Genomic DNA, 14,466 nt, shown 5'->3' on the forward strand with positions numbered 1-14,466 from the left:
TCCTGGCGGTGACCGTCGTACATCGCATCTCCCTCATTTAAGAATTTTGTTTTCGATCGTAACTAATCTGTACTATTGCCGATTTACGCTTAGGCTCTACCACTAATTAATACCAGTGACACCTGGCCGGTGCCCTCATATCTCAGTAATTAACTAATATCCAGCAGCCGAGGCATCGCGCCACGTTGAATATTTCCACTCTCCAACCTGGGATCCAAAACTTGTCCCATGCCCGGTCCCTTGTCTCACCCTCTTTCTCCGACTGTATGATATTTACGAAACATATCAGTCACCATTACTTCCGCATACTCCACCGGCGCCATGGTCATGGCAAGTGACGCTGCTGAGCATGTCACAACGCCTTCCACCATTGCCGTCAACCATGATGATGCTCATAATTTCCCCTCTGAGATCAACCTCTTGACCCTCAACTGCTGGGGTCTTCGCTACATATCGACCCAGCGAGTTGCAAGACTTGACGAGATAGGTCATAGAATCGCACACGCTGTCCCTACACCGCATATCGTTTCCCTGCAGGAATGTTTTACACAGGAGGATTACCAAGCCATTCGGCATCACACTCGCCAGATTCTCCCCTATGGAAAGTTCTACCACAGCGGTGCTTTTGGTGGCGGCCTGGCCATCTTGAGTCACTGGCCGATCGAGGAGAGTACCATGTTCAAGTATCCCCTCAATGGACGACCAACTGCATTTTGGAGAGGAGACTGGTATGTAGGCAAGGGTGTTGCTTGCGCCAAAATTCGCTTTGGGCCAAGGAGAAAGGACATTATCGAGGTCTTCAACACACATGTGAGTCTGAATCTGTTATATCGCTTTTCAGCGTGTTAATTGACCTGAATTTTCTTAGACTCACTCCCCATATGAGCCCGAGCCCGTGAGTACATATGATTGTCATCGAGTTGCGCAGTCATGGGAGATTTCAAAACTTTTGCGTGGCGCTGCTGAACGTGGACATCTCGTTATCGGAATGGGAGATTTCAACATGTTACCCTTGTCCATATTTCACCGTGTAATAACAACACATGCGCCTGTTCATGACGTCTGGCGCAAATTACACCCTGACAGCGCTCTCGGCCCTGCCTACCATCCATCTGAAAAGGATCGTCATCGGCCATTACCGACAGCCGACTTCAATCTCCTCGAGAATGGCGCAACCAGCAATTCCGTCTATAATACCTGGCGCTGGAACAAAAACCAGCAGAACCGGCTCAAGGGAGGCGATCTTTGCGAGGTCCCACCTGATACGATTGATCCTCACGGCCAGCGACTCGACTACATCTTTGCCTCAACAGGTATCGACCATGATGCTCCTGCTACCGCTCCTGGCTGGATCGTCAAGTCGGCCCATGTTTCAATGACTGAGCGGCATCCTGATCTCCTTTGTTCCCTCTCCGACCACTTTGCTGTTCAAGCCACCCTCGTCCGGCATACCCCTTCCCCATTGCCTATCAGAGCAGATCCCCGTTCCGAAACACCATCTGCTGCTCTACAAACTGGCGCATACTTGGCCTCCAGTAGCCCGGCTAGCAGCATTCACTCAGGTGACGCAGCGCAGACTGCGGATCCCGATACCCAACTGAGGCGAGGTCGTTTCTCTAATCACGATTCATTTCAAGCGTCCACCTACGATGAGATTCTGGGAATGATACAAAAATACCATGCTCGTGAGATTCGCCAGCGCTACTGGCGAGGTGTGCACTTCTTTGGCGCATTGTTTGTCTGGCTAGCATGTCTTGTCGCTGTTTGGTTTAGTCCTGGAAACTACGTCGCACTTGTCCTTATGCTGGTCAGTAGTCTCAGCTTGGTCGCTGGTGTTATCGATGGTCTGCTCTCGCTGCTCTTCTTCTCTTGGGAGATCCGGGCCCTCAAGGAATTTGAGTGGGAGATTCGCAATGCCAAAGCTGTTGCATCTGGTGACCCAGCTGCTTTAACAGAGTCTGGTTCGTACAGCAATACCAACCAAAGGTCCAAATCACAATGAAGAATGCACGCTCAATTTTATGGTAATGATTTGATGTTTCTGCATAGGGCTAGGATGATGAAATGAGGATCAGGATGAAGGTACACGCGCCAATAAGGTCTAGCTCTTAATGTCTATTCGTAATACTACCCACAATGCTTCTGAGGGCTGAATACCTTCGTATCTCATACCGCCCTCCTTTCCTTTTCTTGTGTTTTCTTTTTATTCAACGCTCAATATTCAGTGTCGATGCCTGGCTTTCGTCCGTTTTAGGAATCTCCGTTACTTTGGGATCGATATATCCACCAGGTCTCATCCGGCGCCAGGTATAGCCCATGAAAGCCGTCTCTTTTCGAATTCTTAATGAAGTCTTTTTGGTATCCTTGTCCCGGAGCAACATGTCTCTTGGTCGTTTGCGCTCTTTATGGCCATAAAATCTAATAAACTGCTTCAGTGTAGCCTTGTCGTTCGGCTGAAGTTCCTTTGATGCATCAATATCACGGTCTATGCTTCGAAGCTTGGCCGCGTCGAACGGGATTTTGATTAGCTCCATAGCCTTTGCTTGCACATGTGTGTCAAATCCAAAAAGTATCTCCTTGACATCTTCCGATCTGAGAAAGACGCCTGAGGGTATCGACTCAGACCAGTCTTCAAATGGTTCAGATTCATCGAAGTAATGTGCATCGTCATCGCTCTTCAGATTCGGAGTGAATGGAGGAGGCATTGATTGCAGGCGATCCCAGGGCGTGTTTCTGAACCACCTGTGCGCTTTGATATCTTCCGCATCATCGGGAAACACATAGCTTTTGAACGAATCCCGGTATTTGACCTGATACCTCCTTGAACACAGCCGAATATCCTTCTCTTGGATCAGGCGGCAGATGAGATCTTTGCACTTGTCGCTTACGAGTGGCCTGGACGGAAACTGGAAGTTCTTCTTGAAGTCCTGCGGTCGCTGTTAGTCATTTGCCTCGTTCAAGTTGATACGGACGTACGCACAACGATGTTTTGTTTCGTCTGCTTGCGTCCTTCTTCTGCTAGAAAGGGCGTCTGCCCGTACAGGCATTCATACAGGATGATGCCGATGCTCTACTAGTCACACCTCCCGTCATATTTCTGACTAAGAACGACTTCAGGAGCCATATATTGACTGGTACCAACGACGGAACGCGCAGCAGTGCGGTTACCATGTCGGTTTCTCCAACCGATAAGACTTCGCAGGTCCTCGTTACTCGCCAATGGATGTTTCCCGTGCCTGTCAAGTCCAGAAACAAGAGACTGGTACCACTCAAGATGTTTCAGGAGATCCTTATTGCCTTTTTGATCCGTCTCGTCACCATTTATGTTAATTTTTAGTCTTCGGACCAAGGAATATCGGTGAGTATTATAGTATGCTGCGTCGTGGGACCAGTGATCATTAAATGCTAGCCCAAAGTCGGATATTTTCAGATGACCAGTTGCGGATATGAGGAAGTTGTCTGGTTTTATGTCACGGTGAATAAAGTTCAAACGATGGGCCTCTTCAACAGCAAGGATCATCTCTGCGATGTAAAATTGTGCAATGGGTTCCTGCAGAATGTTTTGCCGAATGAGCAATCCGAGGAAATCGCCGCCAGGCATGTACTCCATCACTAGGTAGAGGTTCGTTATGTCTTGAAAGCTGGCAATCAGCGGAACAGCCCTGAGAAGGTGCTTCAGTCAGTCAGTGACCTTGTAGTGTTGGTCAGCTTTGGTACTAACCACTGTGATCCTTCAGAAGCCACAAGAAAATCCCTCTCAGCCCGCAAATGGCCTTCTTGGCTGTTCCGTAACATTTCTGTCTTTCGAATGACTTTCATAGCATAGACTTGGCCGGGGAAAGCATGCCCTGGAGCAGGCTTTTCACGCACCAGTCTTACTACTCCAAAACTGCCTTTGCCCAGAATTTGAAGTGGCTCGTAGTTATTGACCAAGGGTGAGGAGTCCTGGTTTCCATGGTAAGCCAAAGAACCTGCCCTCATTGCCCTCGACTCTCTGAGATGGCACGTTTCCTGCCTTCTGTATTGCACCCGAATCTTCTCCTTCTCTTCCGGTGTCATTAGCAAATAGTTGCACAACTGAGACTCGAGACACTGGCCCCGCAAAGCTCTTGCATTTGGTTTATAGAGAAGTTCATTGAAGTAAGTCTCTAGGAAAATCTTGGCGGCGGATGCCCTCTCTACAGTTGCAATGGTAGGTCGAGCCTGAACAACACCGGCTTCAGGAATAGTACTGAGAGCGCGGCCTTCAGGGCTTGAGCGGGTCCATGGATTTCGCCTATTGTATCGTCTATCCATGATTTCCTAGTTCGGTAGCATAGATGATTCCATCGACGTTTTCGCTGTGGACCTTTCATCGGCCGTTGTGACTGTATCGCTTGCCTCAGAAGAGGGCGGAGTGATTAGTCCACTGGAAGGAGTAGGATTTACCAGCTGTAAAGAGCTTCTTGCTCGTTTTGGCGAGTTTCGGATTACCAAAGTAGAGTTTGATGCCATAGCCATGGGATGCAACCCTAACTTTCGTGTTACTACTTCCTTTGCATCTGGACTTCTCGTTCCACGTTCCAGTCTTGGGACAGATCTGAAAAGTAAATGGTTTTTGGCTTGGTCCTCTGCGAATTCATGAGCATCTTTGGATACTTCGGCACCTACTGCATGTTAATGGGATATAAACAAGACAAGTAAGACGGCTTACGACTGCGTGCGCTTTTTCTCATATTCTTGAAGGCACCCCGAAAAGGTGCCCATCTTTTTGAACCGCCAGTGCGAAACTTCCACGAAGTTTGCGCCTCTGATCCGTCTGCAACATTCAATTCGGATCCTGGAGATGCTTCAAATATATTCTTCGAATCGCAGGACGAAAGACGGACGAATTGTTGACTGGCTTTCTTGAGCAAGGTTGGTGCCATCATGCTCCAGGGTAGTCAATAAAGATAAATTTGGCACTGCATCCATCAACATCCGAGGACAGGCCGCGTCTAATAAGATAATGCAGTAGCCAGATGCGGAGAGAATGGCGCTCGAGTTTTCTCTCGGCGATGTTGTCGCGGAGCAGAGTAGGGGGGGCGTTGAGTCAGAAGGAGACGAACCTACCTTAAGCTGGGTGGAAGGTTCGACATCCACGACTTCTTATGAATGGTATAATGAAATCAGTACAAAGAAGGATCGGCAGGGAGAAAGCACCAAATGAAAAGGAAAGAAATAGTATTTTATCTGTATAACCTTACAAAATCCTTTCAGGCACAGGAAAATTATCCCGCCAGCAATAGCAAAGCGCAAGCATAACCCTTTTTATCGTACGCCATTTCATGTCATGCAACGGGGACGGTCCTCGCCACATCATTCCTGTTTTGCCTTTCTAAATGGCCGTCTTGACTCTGCTCTCAACACCGACGGCCCTCGGCAGAATGTACAAGTCTGGGCTCTCTTATCCTCGCATGCAAAACAACCACACCGGGTGAACAGCAGATATGATATATGAAGCCTGGGGAATACAGGCGTCCACGACGTCATCAACTTGTGGCCAAATTCTGCCACCTCTTTGGGGGGTATTATGTCACGAGGTCGGTAGCAAGTCGGCTTGGTGTCGAGTGAGTGGAGGCATATGCTACGCTACACTCACTTGATCTCAAGAAGCTTGACATCGAAGATCAATGTGCTATTGGCGGGGATGCCAGGAAGGCCACGGGAGCCGTAGGCAAGATGAGCGGGGATAGTGAGACGGCGCTCACCACCAATAGCCATGCCAATAACACCAATGTCCCAGCCCTTGATCACTTGTCCCTTGCCAGCCTTGAAGGAGAAAGGCTTGCCCTTCTTGTTGGCTATCAATGTGTTAATCAAGTTGAAGATACCACGGGAGCTAGTTACTTACCATCGAATTGCTTTCCGTTCTGGAGCTTGCCGATATATCGGACACCAACAGTGTCACCGTTCTTAACAGTGCGGCCATTGCCAATAGTTCGGTCGTCGATGGTCACGCCCTGAACAACCTTGACCCCAGTGGTAGCCTTGCCCTGCTTGGCCTTCTCAGCAGAGCCAGTGGGACCCTGTTCGAGGTTCTTTGCGAATTGAACCTTCTTAGCGTCCTTCTTCTCCTCGGTAGCAACAGCCTCGCCCTTGTTGTTCTTGAGCTTCTTCTGTTGCTTCTTGGACAGCTTGGCATCATCCTTGGAGATGAGCTCGTCAAGACCCTCGGTAGCCTCTTCAGCGGCGCGCTTGTTCTTGCCCTTTTGGACGGAAACGAGCTTGGGGGCCTCCTCCTCGTCAGACTCAATCTCCTGAACACGGGGGTCTTGGACACCATCAAGCTCGTCACTCTCGTCGCTCTCCTCACCCTCGAGGGCATACTCAAGCTCATCAGGGGAAAGATCGTAGTCATCCTCATCCTCATCATCCTCATCATCCTCATCATCGTCCATGATGTAGTTACCGGTGAGGTAAATGGTGTGAGTACCAGTAACGACAAAGAAAACCTTCTCGCCATGGTTGACAGTGATATCGAGGGGTTGCTGGTAGTTCTTGCATAAAAGTTAGCTGACAGTTCCGGGGTTATGCTTCCATAGACTCACTCGTTCAGTATCGAGAGTGCAGATGACGAAGTTCTCAAGATCGGCACCCTCTTCGCTGTCATCATCGGAGTCGTCATCCTCCTCTTCGTCCTCCTCTGTAGCCTTCGCTTTGCCCTTGGCCTTGCCATTGGGCCTAGCATCCTCCATCTCCTCATCAGATTCCTCCTGAGCAGATTCAAGAAGTTTCTTGATGGCAGCAGCCTGCCTCTGCTTCTTGGCCTTGACGGGGTCGCTAGGGCCACCGTTGGCCTCCTCGTCAGAGTCCTCCTCATCGTCGGAGCCGGCGAGGAGAGCCTTCATGTACTCATCATCGATCTCATCATCCTCATCCTCATCGAGACCAGGAAGAGCACGCTTGACGAGGCGCAGGGTGGATCGAGGAACAGTAGGAATGTTGCCCTCACTGTCGGCCTCAGGCTCTTCGGTAGGGTCAACAGCAGCCATGGTAATGCGGAACTGTAGGATTTCACGGTTAGAACTATGAGGTCAAAACCATACTGAACTGCTGTCGCAAATGATGCGCCGCCAACTGAAAGCGAGCTAGCGCAAAGCAGCGCATTGCTTCGCATTAAAAAAGATCCAGCGCGACGGAGAAGAACTTACAGAGGCAGGAAATTCCATGGTGGCTGGAATTAAGATCTCTCCAGGAGGGACCTCGAGGCCATAGACGGGACCAGGAACAGCGGACATTGTGACGGTTATATGATTACTTTTGTTTCAAACGTAGGATGAAATGTAAAGCGTATTCCGGAAAGAAGCAAGAAAACAGAAAAGTGAGAGGAAGGATGAAGAATGGTGATAGAGTGAGGTTTTCCTAAGAATCTCGCTCCTGCAAAAGAAGAAAACCAAGAATCGAGAAGCAACTCCAGAGCTTCGAAATTTTTTTCGGGGCTCAACAAGGGCCCCACGCGTGCAACCAATAGAACTCTACGATAAAGGTTCTTATCGTGGTGGGGTGTTCACTGTCACAGCAACACGAGCAGGACAAGTTACCTTGTCTCCGCTTTGGTGCAGATTTTCCCGCCGCAAGCTCCACTAAGAAGTTGTGAACAGAGCCGTCCTCCCGTTCTAGGGTTCTGAATGACAAAAAGACTTAGGCAACTTAGCATGAGTTTAGGATACCTTTGCTAAGGTTATTTTGACACCCTATATCAAGGCCTTGGATGTTTTCTTGCTCCCCGAGGCCGCCTTAGCATGCTGGCAAGACGACTGGGGAAGGGTCAGAAAATTCTGGACTGACACAATTACATATCTGGGTTGGTAGGCATCATTAGTTAGATTTGGTAAACCTTTCTCGCCGTTCTGAGTGCCTTATGTAAGACCTTGACGGGTTTTAAACAGTATGAGAAGGTAGTAAGCTTAATAAGGGGAGGTAAGAAACTTAAGATATCTACGTTAAAGAAAAAAGGACTTAAGTATATATCGATTTTAATAGAGTATGTAGACTCTTTTAATATATATATATATTTAAAAGAATTCGGAATTAAACAATAAGTCAAGTCGAATTCCGTTAATCCACATTTATCTTAACAGCATGATTCTGTGCTCAGTGAATATCTGAGAGTTGAATGTCGCTCATGAGTTAAGGCGGGTGATTTGAGATTATACATGCATGTTCGGGTATACCGAGGTTGAGGTTTAGGAGAAATCATTATTCGCCCTAAATAAACCTTTCCCAAATGGTACCAGGCTGAAAAACCAGCTCTGGATAACTTGCCATGCGAATACCGTAAATAACTTGCGCTGGCTCTGATGGTACATCTGAGGTCGATCACCTACGTCGACCAACATCGCACCCAGCTTAGAGATCGATTTTGGCCAATATTTGTTCTGTGCTTGAGCATACGCAGCCATGAGATCATTGCCATTGGTTATCCCACCTGATGTTGTTGTAAGCAACTGGCCTAATCTTGGTCCTGGCGTAGACATACCGCTTGACCAAAGGTTACCGTCCTGAATCCACCGATACTCCTCCCCGACGAAATGTGCGTTTGGGTATTTTCGGATTAATTCATCCTGAAGCCCTCTAGGGCCACTTACCTGGCGGCTGTCGAGAATGCCTGCAGCACCGCATAGATAAACACCAGTACAGACGCACAATACATCAACGCCCCTGGTGTTGAAATGGTCTCTTAGCCACTTTGTCGATGCCTCTTCAAAGTCGTCCGCTGGATCTGTACCAGGCACGACGATAATGTCAAGTTTGCCGGGGCCAACGTCATCATCCTCGTACGTGTGTGATGCACGGACGGATAGATCTGCAGTTAAGCTCACGGTTGGAAACAACTTTGGCGATGTGATATAGGTAATCTCGGTGCTGGGTGCTATTTCACTAATGTGTGCGGGGAGAGGAAGGAGGCGAAGGTATTCTTTGGACATTGAGGCGAGAACATCGACAGTTGCCAGATCGAGTAGCTGGACGCTTGAGGGCATGAAAACGCCAATGCGTAGCTGCTTCGAAGACATTGGTATAGACGACTATGATGAATTCTGCTAAATTGAGCGGTAGAGATTGAGGTAATACTCGTAGGTTTCGGATGATAAATGAAGGTACTCTATGTTCTCTGCTCTTTAAATGTACGTTATCTTAAATAGGTTTAAAGAGTGACTCCGTCGATAACCCCTTCGACTTACAGCCCGTATGAGCTAGGCATTCTTTAAGAATAATGGCATGCAGTGCTTAACAAACATTCAATCGCCTCCAACCCGTGGACGCTTCGCATCCGCACCCTGGGCCTTATCTTCATGCTTTCGCTTCTTGGCGTTCTCCTTTGATTGTATATTTTGTCCTGGGGCCGATTCCTAAAGTAAGGTAAGTACCTAGTTATTACGTTTTATCAAAAGGGGTAAGTACCTTCTCATGAATGTTTATGGCTTTCCAACCAGAAGTACTAGGAGTCTCATTTTCCGACGTCCTATGTCCCAGAGGCTATTTGTGGCGGTCAGTAATAGGTTCTTTTATTGATTGACTATACTGACGACTTTTTCGACCTTTGCCTGCCTCTTTGTCCGTTCTCGTGCTTCTTTCATAGCAAGCCCCTTCTCACCTCGTGCCCTTACTTCATCCCAAGAACTGACTTCGAGTTTCTCCAGGGCTTCGGGGTTCCAGACATAAGGCATAATAAGGGTTATGAGAGTCACTCTGTGAAAATGATTGATGCGAAGAGTGAAAGGAGATAAACTGCATGAGTTAGGATGCGACCTGCACAGATAGATGGGACGAGATGATTCATATCACGTGACCAATTGCATCGGCTGGTCAATTTACTAAACTTCTCGTTCATTATTCAACATCTTCTCTTTACATTATCAAGCATCTAGCTTCTGCAATCTATATTTCGAGTTTCCGGTTAACTCCGCGATTGAATCACTATGACTAATTAGCGACAACGTCACTCAGCTCGACTCCATCACGCCAGAAATTACCTGTCATCACTCGCAGTTACGAGGTTACTTGCCGCTAGTGAAGCATGCAGTACTGCATAAATTCCCAGAGTCTACAACAACAGGCTGTTTTCTATTTCCACGAGTCACTCTGATAGCACGGCTTGGTAAGACCTAACTGACTTACTCATATTATTGAAATCCGTTTAATATAATATAGTACTATACTATAAAGCGCCGTCGATAGGCCTCTCAGAGTGACTTGCAGTATGTCATCATCAGAGGCTTCGGGGCTGGAGAAAACGCAGCCCGCTGGCAGACGCCCCTGCCCCAAGACGCTCTATGATTACGACCGCATGTCATGCAAAGAAAGAGAAGATTTACAAGAACGAACAAGAATGGGCCATTATTCGATTCTGAGAGCTCTGGTTCGAAAACGTGGACCTGGAGAGCCTACTCTAGAGGAAGAACTTCAGGCTCAAAACCCAAAACGTCGCAAAGCTGACTACGAAGAGAGTGATTCTAGTGAATCAAGCAGCAGATCAGAGGAGAGTGATGAAGACGAGGAAGACGACAAAGGGGATCAACAAGATGACAGCGATGACAGAGTAACTCACCAGCCAAGATATACCCATCACTCTAGACCCGACATTGAAGACACTGGTGATTCACCCGTTGTCGATGACCCATTTACCTTGAAGCCTGACAACGAACTGAAAGAGTTGAGAGACATACTGCGTAAGCAGCAATCAGAGATCAATGAGCTGAGAACGAAGCAACACAGTGACGTCGCCCTTCTACGAGAAAGTTTATTAAAGGGTAAAACAAATGCCAGTCAAACCGTGGCAGCGACTTCCACGATTTTAAACGAATTAAGGAAGGACCTCGACAGACAAACCAGACTCCTATCCTGGAACACCCAGGAGTCTCTCCAGTATGTTACCAAAGTACAGATGGAGGAATTCGTCAAAAGGGCCGTCGAGGAAGTCCTTGACAAGTTCCATCTCGATGAAAAGATCAAGGATGCCGTGATTGCTCAGTTTGACGAAGAGAGATCTCGTTCTGTGGTCTTGCCAACTGAGAGTGCCAAGTCACATCTGATTTTGCCCGTTTCTGGTATCGTTGTCTCTAGTGGCACTGAGAACGATCACAGGCTTGACGCCCCAGAGAATGACTCTAATATAGGAAGAGACGATGCACCTCTTCAATCCAACAGAAGAATTGGTAGCCCAACTGCATTCGAAAATAACGCACATTCCGTTATTAGAGGTAAAGGCCCCGAGGACGAACGGCCTGTCACCCCGAGACCTCCTGCCGTAACATCTGGCAATTTGAATATCGCCAACGCCACGAGTACAAATGCTTTTGACTCCGCCGAGGGGGGGGTAATTATTCCAAAATTAGAACCTTCACGACTGCTAAAAGATACCGCAAAGACTGACTCCTTACTCACTACCCCTGCTAGACAAACTGCTAGGGGTGGAAGCCCATTTCCATATGGCTATGCCCCCAAAAAATATGAAAGGGCTACGATCCCCCCGTATGGACCTTCACAGCCTCTGAACATTACTACAGAGACTGACTCTCTACCTGTTACCCCTATCAGGCAAACTACTAGGAGTGCAAGCCCATTTACAAGTGGCTCTGTCCCAGGTACCAACGGAAAGCCTAGGATTCCTTCATTCGGGCTTTCACAGCCTCTGAACACTACTACAGAGACTGACTCTCTACCTGCTACCCCTACCAGACAAACCACTAGGAGTGCAAGTGGCTCTATCCCAGGTACCAAAGGAAAGCCTAGGATTCCCTCATTCGGTCTTTCACTACCCACGAATACTAGTACAGAGACTGACTCTCTACCTGCTGCCCCTACTGGACAGACTACCAGGGGTGCAGGCTCGTTTCCAGGTGGCTATACCGCCATCAGGCGGTCTGTTCTGTCTTCTACGCCATCAACTTCCAGACGTGGGCAATGCACCCAGGGAAAGAAACCGGAGTAGTCATTCGGGATCATGAAGAACGACGCGTCAGGTTAGATGAGAAGTTATACAAAGAGGCTTGCTTTGGTGACTATTGGAGCAGGAACATTGAGTTTAACCTGGTTTAAGTCGGGTTCTGCATTTGATTACGGGTATCTGTATGCCGTATCAAAAGGATAGGTGCATATTTTGCGTCAATTTTCAATAGAGGCTTTTTGCTAAGTGGGCGAGATATCACAATATGGCTCTTCAGACGAATATCGTCAAGCAGAGTCAGTCCAAGGCACCGATTTTTTTTTAAAGCTCATTAAGAATCACCCTCTTGGTGTCGAATTCAACTCGTGAACACATATTTCCTGTCGTATTTCCGTGTATGTATCCTTTAATATGGATGTGGGATAGTAAAACCTCCCGGTCTGGGCTTTGGACACTGTCTGCGGCCACGTATCTTGCTATTTTCATTGCTACCTTAGACTACCAAATACACAAAGCTCTGTGCATTCCAGTCAATTCGAGGCGCTCCGCCCTGCAACTAAATCTCTTCAATCGGATTTCCATTGGACCATTATGTTCCTTATATTGACTCCTTGGGTAGCCTGGAGCCACTCCACGGCGATACATGCTAACCGCATGCTAATAAAGATCCCGTATTTTCTGCAACAGCTTATCAGGTCCCTCGCGCTTGACCATTTCCTGTTCGACAAGCGTCTCAACCCGAGTCAGCCAATCGTACTCTGCATTTGTCATGTTTTCTGGGATCTTGGGCCTGGGAGCCATCGTTGCTTTGAAACACTGGTTGGGAGTATGTTGATCAGCCTCCTAAGCCTCGACACTCTGAACAAGTGCTTCTAGCGCAGATTTCTTGTCTTCATCGCTGGAGTCACTCCCTTTGACGACACCAAGAAAGTTACTCAGCAGATCGATGGTATCTTGGGGCATTGGAGTAGTTTCTATATTGGTTAGTCAGGTTTAGAATCATGTTTAATAACATTTGCTAGGTCCTACCAGACTCAGTGAGATTGTCACTATTTTCTTCGACTCTCTCGCCTTGAGTGCAATTCTTGCCCTTTCCCCGAGATTTCGGCATGATGCTTACTGCTGTGTAAATACAAGGAGATTCGGCAGTATAGGCGTGGACTGAATGAAATGGCTTTTTGTGAGCTTCATGCGCAAAGTGACAAGCTTGCGTCAATTCGAAGTATTTAGATGGTATAATCAGGAAATTTCAAATATTGAGTTAAAGAAAGGAGTATGGTCGACTGAATGTGATGAAGACTACAATTATTTGACCATGAAGTGCATTATGGGCCTGAAGTCACGTGACGTGACTTTGATTCCCCTCGTCACCCAGACATCTTTCTTACTAAGTTTATTTTATCCATCATTCCTTTCTCTTTCAATTTGTTATATTGGTATACATCATTTCATTCGAGTCACTCTCATACCAGCCACCTATGCGCGACGGCCTTGACCCGAAACTCAAGTTCGGATTTTTACTTCATTCCTTCGAGTCACTCCAATGGCGCAACTACCAATTATATTTGAGTTAACTCAAGCTGATTGTGATAATGATGTCTATCTCTCACTCGACCTTACGAGTATATCCCAAATGGAAGGATGCACCGTCGATGAATACGAAGCAACTATTTCTTTTGAGCGTTGGGCTTACGACGAGGCCATGCGCCGCTGGGAAATTATCATGCACCCATACACCGATTTGACCGTCGAACCTCTCTGGTATCGAAAAGAGCCGGTTATTGAGCCATTGATGTCGATGCTTATGCAAAAAGATCGTATCGTTGATCCCGCTGCACTATCAGAATTCACATAGGAACGAGATTTCTACGATATATTAGCCGACCAACGCATTGTTTGGACTGACTCCATTTCTCTCGAAGAAGCACATTTACACACTAGAACCAAGTTGGGTGGTGCAAAGGACAATACTTCAGATCATATCAGGGCTCTCATTCGCGGCCATAGGCAGGGTTCAGATATTATAGCCCGCTTGTCTCCAGGTGCAAGCAATGGCTGCCCTCTATCGGTCTCGCAGAGGGGATTAAGGCTGGCGGAGGCTCACAGAGAACTGCTCAATAATAAACGGGTGTCAAGACAAGTTGAACCGTTGTTTCCAGAGAACGCGGAGGTCAATGCTATTTTGAATGCATGGCTAAGAAAAATTCCGGTCGAGACCAAGCGGGTCCCCCATGACAACATCGATAACAGTTAGGAGCCCATCGACAAATGTCGCATTATTTGGATTGACTCTAAACGTCTCCAAGAAGCGAGGGCAAGGGCAGGAAACTCGGACAGGGAAGAGTGCCGGCCGGCATCAGGGAACCATCATTTGAACGACCCGGTAGAATTTATATTGTTCAGCCTTAGACGTGGCTGCTATATCTTGGGCGATGCAACTCTGGATTCGGAGAATGTAACCCCAGGGCTCGGATAATGCGATGACACAGAGCGTGCTCGGGTTTGGCAGAGTCAGTCTGAATCTCAACTCAGAATCTAACGACTCCAATTCTCACAAA

General features: G+C 47.6%; 8 protein-coding genes; 3 read left to right on the top strand and 5 right to left on the bottom strand.

Annotated features, from left to right (window-relative positions):
• Nucleotides 1-321: 321 nt before the first annotated feature.
• FFUJ_01250 (neutral sphingomyelinase-like protein) lies at nt 322-2,002 on the top strand (the record flags this gene model as incomplete). XM_023580817.1 has 2 exons in its annotated part: nt 322-810; nt 869-2,002. 2 exons carry the CDS (start codon nt 322-324, stop codon nt 2,000-2,002), a joined length of 1,623 nt encoding a protein of 540 aa, XP_023424298.1.
• A 205-nt stretch (nt 2,003-2,207) lies between these two features.
• FFUJ_01249 (related to cell wall biosynthesis kinase) lies at nt 2,208-4,296 on the bottom strand (the record flags this gene model as incomplete). XM_023580828.1 has 4 exons in its annotated part: nt 2,208-2,927; nt 2,981-3,018; nt 3,103-3,662; nt 3,722-4,296. The coding sequence occupies 4 exons, from the start codon at nt 4,294-4,296 to the stop codon at nt 2,208-2,210; spliced, it is 1,893 nt and encodes a 630-aa protein (XP_023424299.1).
• Nucleotides 4,297-5,616: 1,320 nt separating this feature from the next.
• On the bottom strand, nt 5,617-7,259 carry FFUJ_01248 (probable FPR3-prolyl cis-trans isomerase; the record flags this gene model as incomplete). XM_023580839.1 has 4 exons in its annotated part: nt 5,617-5,822; nt 5,873-6,518; nt 6,570-7,025; nt 7,173-7,259. 4 exons carry the CDS (start codon nt 7,257-7,259, stop codon nt 5,617-5,619), a joined length of 1,395 nt encoding a protein of 464 aa, XP_023424300.1.
• Nucleotides 7,260-8,207: 948 nt separating this feature from the next.
• Nucleotides 8,208-9,035, bottom strand: FFUJ_01247 (uncharacterized protein; the record flags this gene model as incomplete). XM_023580850.1 has 2 exons in its annotated part: nt 8,208-8,449; nt 8,501-9,035. 2 exons carry the CDS (start codon nt 9,033-9,035, stop codon nt 8,208-8,210), a joined length of 777 nt encoding a protein of 258 aa, XP_023424301.1.
• A 225-nt stretch (nt 9,036-9,260) lies between these two features.
• On the bottom strand, nt 9,261-9,689 carry FFUJ_01246 (uncharacterized protein; the record flags this gene model as incomplete). XM_023580861.1 has 3 exons in its annotated part: nt 9,261-9,371; nt 9,424-9,498; nt 9,549-9,689. The coding sequence occupies 3 exons, from the start codon at nt 9,687-9,689 to the stop codon at nt 9,261-9,263; spliced, it is 327 nt and encodes a 108-aa protein (XP_023424302.1).
• Nucleotides 9,690-10,222: 533 nt separating this feature from the next.
• Nucleotides 10,223-11,953, top strand: FFUJ_01245 (uncharacterized protein; the record flags this gene model as incomplete). Its single annotated transcript, XM_023580872.1, has 1 exon — nt 10,223-11,953. One exon carries the CDS (start codon nt 10,223-10,225, stop codon nt 11,951-11,953), a length of 1,731 nt encoding a protein of 576 aa, XP_023425497.1.
• Nucleotides 11,954-12,751: 798 nt separating this feature from the next.
• On the bottom strand, nt 12,752-13,019 carry FFUJ_01244 (uncharacterized protein; the record flags this gene model as incomplete). XM_023580883.1 has 2 exons in its annotated part: nt 12,752-12,882; nt 12,938-13,019. 2 exons carry the CDS (start codon nt 13,017-13,019, stop codon nt 12,752-12,754), a joined length of 213 nt encoding a protein of 70 aa, XP_023424303.1.
• Nucleotides 13,020-13,451: 432 nt separating this feature from the next.
• FFUJ_01243 (uncharacterized protein) lies at nt 13,452-13,763 on the top strand (the record flags this gene model as incomplete). The annotated part of the gene is made up of 1 exon (XM_023580895.1): nt 13,452-13,763. One exon carries the CDS (start codon nt 13,452-13,454, stop codon nt 13,761-13,763), a length of 312 nt encoding a protein of 103 aa, XP_023424304.1.
• Between the last annotated feature and the right edge of the window lie 703 nt (nt 13,764-14,466).

The sequence above is a fragment of the Fusarium fujikuroi genome, chromosome FFUJ_chr01 (assembly GCF_900079805.1).
Source record: "Fusarium fujikuroi IMI 58289 draft genome, chromosome FFUJ_chr01".
In the NCBI taxonomy this organism is placed as follows: Eukaryota; Fungi; Ascomycota; class Sordariomycetes; order Hypocreales; family Nectriaceae; genus Fusarium; species Fusarium fujikuroi.